This window comes from Lepus europaeus, chromosome 14, assembly GCF_033115175.1.
Source record: "Lepus europaeus isolate LE1 chromosome 14, mLepTim1.pri, whole genome shotgun sequence".
Taxonomy (NCBI): domain Eukaryota; kingdom Metazoa; phylum Chordata; class Mammalia; order Lagomorpha; family Leporidae; genus Lepus; species Lepus europaeus.
Window position 1 is genome coordinate 70502237 of NC_084840.1, and position 13144 is coordinate 70515380.

The 13144-nt window shown below is 41.9% G+C and overlaps 1 protein-coding gene across 7 annotated transcripts in view; it reads right to left on the reverse strand.

The window, feature by feature from the left end:
• Positions 1–13144, reverse strand: part of CELF2 (CUGBP Elav-like family member 2) — a 599463-nt gene that overhangs the window by 457449 nt on the left and 128870 nt on the right. For all 7 annotated transcript variants that reach the window (XM_062210930.1, XM_062210931.1, XM_062210933.1 and 4 more), the window contains exon 2: positions 663–698. In XM_062210930.1, coding sequence (XP_062066914.1) covers positions 663–698 — 36 coding nt within the window. The remainder of the gene's footprint in view (positions 1–662; positions 699–13144) is intronic.

Genomic DNA, 13144 nt, shown 5'->3' on the forward strand with positions numbered 1-13144 from the left:
CCTCTTCTTCTCTTCCATCCTCTTTTCCTCTCTTCGTTCCATTAAATAGTGGTAACCATTCTTGATGCCTAGTTGTCTAGAACCTGAATCCTGTTATTTATCTTATTCACATAAAATATAAAAGTATATAAATACATAGATCAATTATAGATTGATTCCTTTTCATGATACTACTATTTATTTAAATGACACTAAGAATTAAAATGTATAATTATCATCAAAACTTTGATGTTAATTAAGTTTCTTAGGAGAAATTCAAGATTCTTTCCTACATCCATAAATCTCTGAACACAATAACAATAGTGGAGACTCTGAGGAAAAAGACCAGTTCAATATATCTTTAGTTTACCAGTTTCCATGCATATATTACAAGAAGCAGTCTTTTTGTGATTTCTGTGGCAAATATAGCTCCGATACACATCTCCAAATATACAAAAGGATTTCAAAGGAATGAAATGATTTTGCTAAGTAACCTCATTATGTGTTGGTTACACCACTTCTACATGACTCCCAATAATTTTGGGCATATACATAATGGCATAGGAGGCCTTAAAATCCGATGTGAGGAAAAGAAAATGAGACGATCTCTCAAAGAGACCTTTCTGCTGCTTTCTGTGAGTATCAGAAATCAGGTATAGAACAGACAAAGCCAGCTTGCTTACCTTGGTAGACTTCCAGCTAACTCTGTGGCAGTCTCTCTGTAGGAAAAAAAAGAATATAAGTATGATCAAGCTTATTTTGATAAATTATACAAATTTGTTTAATTGCATAATAGAATGCCCCAAGGTAATACAGGAACATAAGTGTGAAGAAGACTGTGCACACAGGTGTTTGGAAATTGAAAATTGACTAATCATTTTTCTAATTAATTCTCATAGACATTTCAATGGTTAGTTTCCAAGGAAATTTACACCCATATAAAATATCTGCCTCTGCTTTCTGGTGGTAGAACGTAACTGAGCTTAAAACATTAAAATTAAAAATTTACAGCATTCAGAGGAAAAAAAATCTAAGCCACCTTTTAGATACTTGCCAGTTAAACAAAGTACCAGGAATTGCTTTCTTTCTAAGAATCATCTAGGAACAGTGTTTTGGGGGATGTTCCTTCATGTTGATCTCTCTCACCTGAGGTTTACAAAGGATCATGGACAGCAAAAACGTGATTCCTTTAGCAGAAAATCACTGCTTTTCATTGCTTTGTTAGAATGTCCTACCATTTGGTACTGCTGTAGACCGATGCTATGGTAATTCAAATAGTACAAAAGAAGACTCACTAATTAAAGGCTTTAGAACATGCCTATAGAAATGACCAGAGACAAATTTCAGGCCAACTTTCTCCTAATTGCTATATCTTGTCTTTCAATCAGAGATGTGTTCTTGGAAATAAAAGGAGCAAAGAGTAAGGGGAGGAGATTGAGGCTTTATGTTGAGATATTTTAATAGCAGAGGAGGGCCTAACTTTAGACCTAGGGATTAATGGTGTAATTCTTAGGAATAATGGTGTGTAATCTTCTTCGGGCCATATAGCCCCTTTAGGAAGCTCATTAAAGATATTATTTCGAAAAAAATAACAATATATATGTAAACGCAAAACATGATGCACAATTACTGAAGGCTCAGGGACTTCTTAAAGCTAATTTGTCAACCCTGGTGAAGAGTGTCAGATTTAACCTAACATTTTCTTTACTCAGCTTGTCTATCCAAATAAAAGACTTCCTCCCCCATGAACCTTCTTTGGCCCTTCCAACTTCTAGCCCTCCCTCGCATTTACTGCCTCTGATAGAAACTGGTCACTTTGGCCGGCACTGCAGCTCAATAGGCTAATTCTCTGCCTGCGGCGCCGGCACACCGGGTTCTAGTCCCGGTCAGGGCGCCGGAGTCTGTCCTAGTTGCTCCTCTTCCAGTCCAGCTCTCTGCTGTGGCCCGGGAAGGCAGTGGAGGATGGCCCAAGTCCTTGGGCCCTGCACCCACATGGGAGTCCAGAAGCACCTGGCTCTTGGCTTCGGATCAGCGCGGTGCGCCGTCCACAGCAGCCATTGGAGGGTGAACCAACGGCAAAGGAAGACCTTTCTCTCTCTCTCTCTCTCTCTCTCACTGTCCACTTTGCCTGTCAAAAAAAAAAAAAAAAAAAAAAAAAGGAAAAAAAAAGAAACTGGTCACTCTAAGGAAGCGGTAGTATAAGTTTAGCTCCTACAGAAATGCTCTCTTCAAAGTAATCATATAATAGTAATCATTCAGCTTTTTTTTAAAAAAGATTTATTTACTTATTTGAAAGTCAAAGTTACACAGAGAGAGACTTCCATCCACTGGTTCACTCCCCAGTTGGTCACAACAGCTGGAGCTGCGCTGATCCGAAGCCAGGAGCCAGGAATTTCTGGGTTTCCCACGCAGGTGCAGGGGCCCAAGGCCTTGGGACATCTTCTACTGCTTTCCCAGGCCATAGCAGAGAGCTGGCTTGGAAGTAGAGCAGCCAAGATTGGAACTGGCACCCATATGGGATGTCGCTACTGCAGTTGGTGGCTTTACCCGCTACGCCACAGTGCTAGCCCCAAACCTTCAGTTTTGACTGCTTTAGACATTGGCTTTGAGAAGAAAGTTCCCATTCCTTCAATAAAACCACAGTGGATGGCCTCGTCTACTCTGTTGTTGAATGATTCACACATACTCATGACTCGTAAAAACGTAAAGCCTGTGTAATAAATTTCCCTTTCCAAACAGAATCTGGAATTATCAGTATCCCAGCTAAAAAGCTCCTTTCTCTTTAGTTTTTCTTAATAACACAACACAGCTAAAGTATCCATCTGTATTTTAAATGCCTATTAGTTACCATTTGTCACATGACACCAACAAATATTAGTACTCAATAAACATTTGTTCTGCTTATCAAGAATAATCCAATGACCTTTTCTGACCTTCCTGACCTTGAGGGTTAGATCCATATTTAAAGCTTCATTGCAGTGACAGTACATTCCAGGATTAAGGCACAACTATCTACCTCTGTTACTAATCTTTTAATTCTTATATTTTTTCTTCCCAGAGCATGCATTTTTAATAGTAATAGTACCCTGGCAACCTTAAAACTATTTTGGGGCCAGGTGCTGTGGCACAGTGGGTTAATGCCCTGGCCTAGGGGCTGGCGCCATGGCTCACTTGGTTAATCCTCCGCGCCGGCATCCCGCATGGGTGCCAGGTTCTATCTAGTCCCAGTTGCTCCTCTTCCAGTCCAGCTCTCCGCTGTGGCCCGGGAAGGCAGTGGAGGATGGACCAAGTGCTTGGGCCCTGCACCCGCATGGGAGACCAGGAGAAGCACCTGGCTCCTGGCTTCGGACTGGTGCAGCACCAGCCGTAGCGGCCATTTGGGGGGTGAACCAATGGAAAAGGAAGACCTTTTTCTCTGTTTCTCTCTCTCACTGTCTAACTCTGCCTGTAAAAAAAAAAAAAAAAAAAAAAAGCCCTGGCCTGAAGTGCCGGCATCCCGTATGGGTGCCGGTTCGAGACCTGGCTGTTCCACTTTCCATCCAGCTCTCTGCTATGGCCTGGGAAAGCAGTAGAAGATGTCCCAAGGGCTTGGGCCCCTGCACCTGCGTGGGACACCCAGAAGAAGCTCCAGCACAGCTCCAGCCATTGCGGCCAATTGGAGAGTGAACCAATGATGGAAGACCTCTCTCTCTCTCTCTCTCACTCTCTGCCACTCCTTTCTCTGTGTAACTCTTTCAAATAAATAAATAAATAAAATCTTTTTAAAAAACTATATTGCTCATATATTATAACCAATCCATCGAAGTCACAGGTGAGCAGGCTTTCTCAACCAGGGCATCATACGGTTTCCCTCTTCCCCTTGGGACTACCAATAATGTCTCCAGATATTGCCAAATGTTCACTGGGGACAAAACCACCCTCGTGGAAAGTCACTATAATAGAGTGATAGACCTGTTCATAACTGACCTCTATTTCTAAAACATGATGTGAAACTGTGAAATAAGCAAGTGAAAAAGTTCTTATTTTCATTAAAACTAAGTTGGATACTTTGGAAAAATTAAAGATGATAAGTTGCTTAATTTTCTTAATTTTTCTCAGTTTTTTAAAGTTGAATTAGATCTATGGGCAAGACAACTACAAGTACTGGGGGAAAACATGGTTTTCACAAGTGTTGAAGTTCTTGCTCATCTTAAAAATAGACTAGAAATTCCAAGTGGTGAATTACAGGAGGATTTATGTATGAAAGACAATGTATAACTCTATTCAGTAGACTCACACATTTAAAGAAAAGGTGTTGGCCCTATTTTTTTTTTTTTTTTTTTTTTTTACTGAAAAAGATCCTGGAGAAAAAGTCATGTTCATTACTTACTAAGTACTAGCATGCACAATCATGAACTTTAAAGTTTACTTTAGAATTAAAACCATTTTGATGTCTGTAATTACTGAAAACCTTCAGAGTGGAGCATATAGGTCCAACGGAACCACTCTATCTGAGAGTGGCAGTGTAGCTAAGACTTGTCAAGCAACCACAATTAAAAAAAAAACAAATATTTATATGAGAGGGAGGGATAGAGAGAGGGAGGAGGAGGAAGAGGAGAAAGAAGTAGCAGGTAGAAGGAGGAGGGAGAAGAGATGAAGACACACAGAAGACACTCTGATTCACTGGTTCATTCTCCAAAATGTCTGCAGTGGCTAAGATAGGGTCAGGCTAAAGCTAGGAGCCAGGAACCCAATCCAGGTCTCCCATACAGTTGCCAGGAACCCAATTACTTGAGCCATCATGGCCGCCTCCCAGGGTCTGGAACTAGAAACAAGAAGTAAATCCAGGTACTTTGTTATGGGACAAAGATACCTTTACTCCTAGGTTAAATGTCTGCGCCCATTCACTGTTTTTGAGATCTGCAAACACTAGAGTTTTGAAACAGGTTTTGGTCATTTTTACCCATTTACTATTGCTAAGAAATCATCTAAGTTTCATGTATTCATAACTATTGTGAAGAATCTCTTGAGGAACATAATTCAGCCTAATATGCTGTATGTCTTATAGATATTGCTTATCCATAACCCATTTGAAGGAACTTATGTACTATGTACTTTTATATATTGCAATGTATATTATTTGTAATAGCATAAATCATCTTCATTAACTAACGTGATGGTTCTTCAAAAAGTTCATGGAAAAATGCATATTATGAAAATCTATACATGGATTTCAAATATTTTGCAACAATATAAACTTATCCTTTAATTCAATCCATCCTACTACCAACTATTTAAGAATCCCTCAACCAGTTAACTAAGCACTTAATATATGTCCAGCACACACAATTCTGAGTGTGAGGAAAGGTACCAAGATGAATTTAGATCCTGATCCCTCTTGCCAAGTGTTTACACTCCAGTAGAGGAGATTATATAAAGTACAAAGTGATGGGTGGGTTTTGGTTTTTTACTATAGAAATTTCCTCTAAGTCAAAGATCACATCCTAGTTAAAATTCTGAACACATGGTGCCTGGCACACCCTGACTCTCAGTAGAAATATGAGTGTAACAGAACCAAGAGACAGGTAGCTCCAGTCTTTTAAATTCATTTTCTAAAATTGCTTGTTGTAGCTATAGCAGTATTAGGAGTTTAATTGCCCTAATTTCCTTTCCTTCATTATCTTTACCATGATAATCCAATTTTAAGAAGAGAGCAAACTGCTAAAAATTGAATGAAAATAATGACAAAGAAATGACAAAGTGAAATCATATGTTCTGAGAGAGAGAATTGTTCCAGGAGCTAGGAAGAAGACTGAGATGTTGGGGAGCATGTGCCTCTGAGAGGTCCTGGACCTTGGGAGATGCCTTTGGCCACTGGTGATCTCTAGGTCCCCATGTATAATGATAACACTGCCCTCCCAGCTAAGGTTCCCGATGTGATCATCAAGGTGAGCAAACAGGAAAGCTCTCTGCAAATCTAAAGTTGTGCTATAAATTCAATTTTTATCAAAGTGACAAACCAAGAGACAAATACCTTTCATAGCAGGCAAGTGTTCCATGTGTGTTACACAGTTTGTACCTTTAGCATTACTTAAAACAAAACCCTAATTTTAAATGTGCAGAACATTTGCCATTGTAAGTAAGGAGTGATGCCAACTTTTATTAGTTGTCTGAAATAGGCTCTTCTTCCCTTTCTCCTACCCTTCCCCATTCCTGAACCCTGCAAACAGTTCTTTTTTTAGGAAGAGTTTTAGCAACAGTATACCTTCTATTTCTGTGCAGCATGCCAGTTTCCAAAATTAGCTGACAACCATAAAACAGAGGACATGAGACCCCATGCTAATTGTGTGTCAGCATGATAAATATTTTCAAGACCTGCAAATATTTTCCTCCAATGGAAACTTTGGTTCTTCAAAAAATACAAATACTTATATTTTTAATGGCAAAATACATTTTATTTTATTGCCTGTCCTGCAAATGATTTAATGCCCTCTTTGTAGAAGGAGTAAGGTTTTATTTTTTAATTAAGGGTGAATGTATTGCAATAGAACAGATCTTCCCTTCTCTCTCTCTCTCTCTTTCCCCTTCCCTTCTCCCTTCTCTTCCCTTCTTTCCTGCTCCCCTTTTCTTTTGATGTCAACTGTTTGAAGAAAATTGTAGGTTTTTTTTTTTTAAATGACTTATTTGTTTATTTGAAAGGCAGAGTGACAGAGAGAGAGAGGAAAAGACACAGGGAGAGAGATCTTCTATCCATTGGTTCACTCCCAAGAGGCTGCAACAGTTGGGGCTGGGGTAGGCCAAAGCCAGGAGGCTGGAACTTCATCCAGGTCTCCTACATGGGTGCAGGGGCCTGAGCACTTGGGCCATCATCTGCTGCATTCCCAGGTGCATCAGCAGGGAGCTGGCTTGGAAATGGAACAGCCCAGCCTTAAACTTTCACTGCACTGTGGTGCCCCAATGCTAGCCCCATGTAGGTCTTTCAAGTTGGATCCATTTACCAAAAACACATGGATAATAAGTGAGTTAAAGTTATCATTATAAACTCACATATTAACACAGGACAGTTAATTATTTTTCTTATACAAGTTGAATATCTATTATCTGAAATGCATGGAACCAAAAGTGTTTTAGATTTTAGGTTTTTTTCCCACATTTTGGAATATTCGCATATACATAATGCCATTTCTTGGGGATGGGACCCAAATCTAAACACGACATTCATGTATGTTCCATGTGTTCCATATACACATGGCCTGAAGGTAATGTTGTACAATATTTTTAGTGGACTCATTTTTTGACTGTGACCATTCACATGAGGCCCAGTGCAGAATTTTCCACTTGTGGTGTTATACTGATGTCCAGAAAGTTTCAGATTTTCAGGCTAGGGCTGCTCAACCTGTGTGGTGAACCTTAGCTTGGGGATAACCAAACACCTTAGAGATGAAAGTTTCTTCTCTGTTCAAGGAAGCCTAAAAACACCAACCTTCTCTCCAGTCATTCAGCTCTCTTTTTTATTCTACTCCTTCTTTACTTCTTCTCTCTCACTTTACCCCTTCATCAAAATGTGTGTGTGTGTGTGTATGTGTCTATATGCAAACACAAGCAATTATTCTTACATGGTAAAGTCTAGAATTATGCACCAACACACACACACTCATGGACTGGGGTCTTAACTAACATCAACCATTTTTCTAGGCCATTTATATAATCCTTATACAAACTTCATGAAGAAATTATTATTATTAAACCATGACTGAGATGAGACTGAGTTATTTAACAAAAATGTTAAGTAACTTCCTAAGTCCACACAACTAGTGACAGCTGTGGTTTCAAATGAGCCCCAGCGTTCAGCCTGCCATGCCCATGCTTTTAATAATGATGTCATACTGTAGCTCAGCATATAAAGCCACAAATATGTAAAATACGAGGGTTCATCAGAAAGTTTGTGGATTGGGGCTGGTGTTGTGGTGTAATGGGTTAAGATGTTGCCTGCAATGTTGGCATCCCATACAGGTGCCACTTTGAGTTCTTGCTGCTCCACTTCTGATCCAGTTCCCTGCTAATGTGCCTAGGAAAGCAGAGGAAGACAACCCAAGTTCTTGGGCCTGCACCCTTGTGGGAGACCCAAATGAGCTCCTGGCCCAGCCCTGGCCATTGCAGCCATTTGGGGAAGAGAGATCTCTCTTTCTAGCCCCCCTAATTCTGCCTTTCAAACAAGTAAAATAAATCTTAACAAAACAAAAGAAAGTTTGTGGACAATGGAATTGAAAGGTAAGTTTATTTTGAGACAAACAAATTTGAAACCCAGGCCGGTGCCGTGGCTCAATTGGCTGATCCTTTGCCTGCAGCGCCGGCACCCCGGGGTTCTAGACCTGGTTGGGGCGCCAGATTCTGTCCTGGTTGCTCCTCTTCCAGGCCATCTCTCTGCTGTGGCCCGGGAAAGCAGTGGAGGATGGCCCAAGTCCTTGGGCACTGCACCTGCATGGGAGACCAGGAGGAAGCACCTAGCTCCTGGCTTTGGATTGGCGCAGCGCACTGGCCGCAGCACGCTGGCTGTAGCAGCCATCTGGGGAGTGAACCAACGGAAGGAAGACCTTTCTCTCTGTCTCTCTCTCTCACTGTCTAACTCTGCCTGTCAAAAAAATAATAATAAATTTGAAACCCATGCATACGAAGTCTTTTCGAAAAGTTCAGGAAAGTGCATATTATGAGAAAACTATGGCTGAATTCAAAATATTTTTGACCAGAAATAATCTTATCCTTTTTTAAAAGACTTTATTTATTTATTTATTTGAGAGGTAGAGTTATAGACAGTGAGGAGAGTCAGAGAGAAAGGTCTTCTGTCCGTTGGTTCACTCTCCAAATGGCCACAACGACCGGAGCTGCGCCGATCCGAAGCCAGGACCCAGGTGCTTCTTCCCAGTCTCCCACATGGGTGCAGGGGCCCAAGCACTTGGGCCATCTTCTACTGCTTTCCCTGGCCACAGCAGAGAGCTGGAAGAGGAGTAGCCAGGACTACAACCGGCGCCCATAAGGGATGCTGGCGCCACAGGCAGAGGATTAACATACTGCGCACCGTGCCGGCTCCAATAATCTTATCTTTTAATTTTATTTTCCATGAACTTTTTGAAGTGCCCTTGTGTGTTTTAGACTCATCCTTTCACTCTGAGGTCTGTGCTATCACAGGGAATCAACCAGAAAAAGGGCCCCACTATTAGAAACTTTACATTCTGGAAGGGAGAGAAAGACAACAAAATAAGCAAGTAAATGCATTTCACTACCTGACACAGCTTATGCGGTGTAGAAGACTGAAGCAAGTTAGAGGGAGATAGGCAGTCAAGGCAGGGGTATCCTGGGGCTTTTATTTTTACATAGAGTGTTCCTGAAGCAGCTATCTGATAAGTTGACTGAGGGAAAATGTGAGGGCCTCCAACACAGCCCCTGCAATCTTCACCCTGGTTTCCTATGCCTCTTTCTATATTTTGCCCTATTGCATGTCCCTCTTTTCACGCACCATTCTTCGAGTCCCCTCTTCATGAAGCAGCCAATTTTAGGTAGGTGTTGCTGCAACCTCATTAAAAACCAGGCAGTCTGCATCTGAACATTCAAAATGCTGGCAGACTAAAAGGGGAGACAAGATCCTTAGAGAAACTCACCAAATCACTTAGAATATGGTAGAGTTCAACAAGATCTGTTTCACAGGACTACAGAGACCAGCCTCCCCAGTGCACTCCTGTGTAGACATGGATGCAAGGGTAGCTAGCCATGCTCACCGCAGTGTTTCTGTCTTTTTTTTTTTTTTTTTTTGACAGGCAGAGTGGACAGTGAGAGAGAGAGACAGAGAGAAAGGTCTTCTTTTTTGCCATTGGTTCACCCTCCAATGGCCGCCGCGGTTGGCGTGCTGCGGCCGGCACACCGCACTGATCTGATGGCAGGAGCCAGGGGCTTCTCCTGGTCTCCCATGGGGTGCAGGGTCCAAGCACTTGGGCCATCCTCCACTGCACTCCCTGGCCACAGCAGAGAGCTGGCCTGGAAGAGGGGCAACCGGGACAGGATCGGTGCCCCGACCGGGACTAGAACCCGGTGTGCCGGCGCCGCAAGGCGGAGGATTAGCCTAGTGAGCCGCGGCGCCGGCAGTGTTTCTGTCTTTAGCTTAGCTTCATACCAGGCACTACTCCAAGTCCCTTCTGCCTGGCCTGTGTTCATAGGGACTAGTCTTTCTATACCTCTCTGTTAAAAAAAAAAAAGTTTACAAAGTAGAGTTTCTCTTTAAAGTACTCAGTGTACTTGGTATTTTAATTTCCTGATGAGTCTCCAGATGGGACCCAAGTCTGCTCTGAGACTGACCTTCCATCCACCACATCCCCTAGTAAACGAGGCCATTGGGAGTGTGGACCTAGCAACAGGCTTTTAACAGTAGGCGAGCGTGCATGCTAAAACATTAGAAGAGTTGCTGCAATTAAAATACTCAAATCTAATCTCTGATCCACTATCTTTCTGATAGTGTTTCATTTTAGGAGTCCTCTTCCGGGTCCCTACTAGGTCCCATATTATTTTAGTTATCTTCACAGAACACAGCTACAAATGTGTGCCTTTGTCTACGTTCTAATGTTCAAAGTGCCTTGAAAACCAAACTGCCAAAAGTTGCTCTTAATCCACTCAGCAAAAGAGCCCATCTGGTCATAACTCATCTGTAAAGGCGGCCACCATTGAGATGGCACTGCTGTCCCTTCCATCATTTTGAGATGGCATCAGGACTTTTGTTTGCTTTTCTTTCAAAAATGTCATCGTGACACTCTGCTCAGGAATCCAGCTAAGAGGAGGCCTGCCTGACACTGCAGTGGCATTACGAGGACAAGATCTCCATGCACACTTGGGCATGTGTATTCATCATCACACTCTTAGTGCACCATGATTCTACCACAGCGGCCCTCCGAGTGCCCAAATCGGCCATTACTAACAATTCACGCACATCCAAACTCACTTCTTTGGGCTTTATTGATGGCAAATGTACCCAGCCCTGGGAGACAGTCACAGAGCCTAGAAATGGTACATTATGTTTCACTTACCAGCTTTCACTCTCAGAGATGAAAAGCAAACACAGAACATGAAGAAAAGACAGCAACACAAGTAAGGCAGTGTGTACATGTGTTTCTTTAAAGATCTGTTAACAAAATGATATCTCTAAAATCAATAAAAAAGGGGTCTTTTCCTTCAAATAATATGCTCTGCAAAGGGCAGAGGATGAGTTTATAAAAATAACTCTGCATTTAATATCACAGATTATTGTGCTGTAAGCTGTACTGCAATTCTTAAGTGAGCTTCTTGAGGGGAAAACTACAAAGAAATATGAATCAAAAATAAAATTTTTCTAGGATAAATCAGTTTAAAAGGATGCCCATTTTGTAGTAATGCCCAATTTTTCTCTATTAGTTCCCAGGGACATAATATCACCAATAAGTCCTCTTAATTAGAGAAAATCATCCCTACTCTGGGTAATTTCTGGATCAAAGAGGGATTTGCAAATACCAGCTTGCATTGTAATGTTTGACTAATGGCCTAATCCATCAACCAACAAGTATTGGTACTGAATTCATTAACATTTATTAATTTGTTCAACAAATATTTCTACAGCTCCTACTATGTGCCAGCCTCTATGTGTTGGAGATTAAGTAGGGAACTAAACAAACATGGATTCCCTCCTTTACGAGGTTGGCCATGTAGCTGGGAAGACATAGTCATAAACACTGATACAAATGAATGCACAGTGACAAGTAGCAGATTCTTTGCATCCTCTGGGGAGGAGAGGTGTTGGAGTCTTTGGTGACAAAAATTCAGACAGAATTCATTAGCACAATAACCAATGCCAAAGTCATGACCGATAGGGATGATTTCCTTCCCAAGAACTTAAAAGGCAAGCGTTACTGCTGTGAAAGGGGCATCCACAGTATTCCTTGTGCATTTTCCCAGGGTGAAAACTGACCTGCATGAAGGCTGCAGAGGGCAGAAGACACATGGGAGACTCTAGGAGAGGGAGTAAAGCGAGAAAAGAAGAAACAGGCCTCTGAGAGACACTGTCAGACTCTACCTGGGATGAAGTGATTTCATGAAAAACACCAAGAGAAGGGTCCCACCAGCTCCTTAGCTTCTGGTATGTTTTAGATGAGCTCACTGTCCTATTACTTTCTCCAGCCAGGTGTTGTAAGGGTTTGAGAATTGAGCATGGTTGGTCCTGTTTGTATCCATTGGTTATTCCAAAGAAAAGTTCAGATACAACTATACTGGAAGGTAGTGTAGCTGTGGTTGCCCCTGTCAAAAAGAGAGTCCCTCAGTGGGCTTCCCTCTACCTGGACCTGCCTTCCAATCTGCAGTTAGGGAATAGGGCTACGTGAAAAGTTGTTCTTTTTTTCTCTCTCTCTTAAAAAGATGCACCAGAATTGTGTCATGGCTGATTCTGCCTACAGGACTGAAAGCTCTTGGCACCCATCCATGGAAATAGAAAAGAAATAAAGGATGTTTTGATATTATTGGGAGGATATTTCTTTGGTCTGTATTTTTTTTTTTAACACTTTTTGGAACAAGGGTTCTAAACACCTAAGAAAATGTTCCTCTCTCCTGAAGCTAAAGAACTCACATCTTTGCTCCCATAATGCGTTTGCTTATTTAAAAAAAAATGTATTTATTTATTTGAAAGGGAGGGAGATGGAGAGCTGGGGCAGAGAGCACTCCCATTTACTGTTTTATTCCCCAAATGTCTGCAACACTAGGGCTGGGACCAGGATGAGAGCCTGGAGCCAAGAATTCAATCCATGTCTCCCACGTGGGTGGCAGGGACTCAATTACTTTAGCCATCACAGCTGTCTCCAGGGTCTGTGCTGGCAGGAAGCTGGAGTCAGGACCTGGAGCCAGGAATTGCACCCAAGCACTCCAATATGAAACCCGTGCATCTTAACACGTAGGTCTAACACCTGCCTCATAATTACTTCCTTTAAAAAATGTAGTCAGTGTTTGACAAGGTACAGAATGGCACTGAGCAGCTCTTATTTTGCAGAGTAAAGGGATGGTCAGCTCAGGGATGGAGGCCCAGCCCTTCTGACTCTAGGCAGGCACAGCATCAGCTGTATGGGCAGGAACACAACTTGATTTGAGTCCTGACCAGGAAGGGCAGAGAAAGGAGATAATTCTC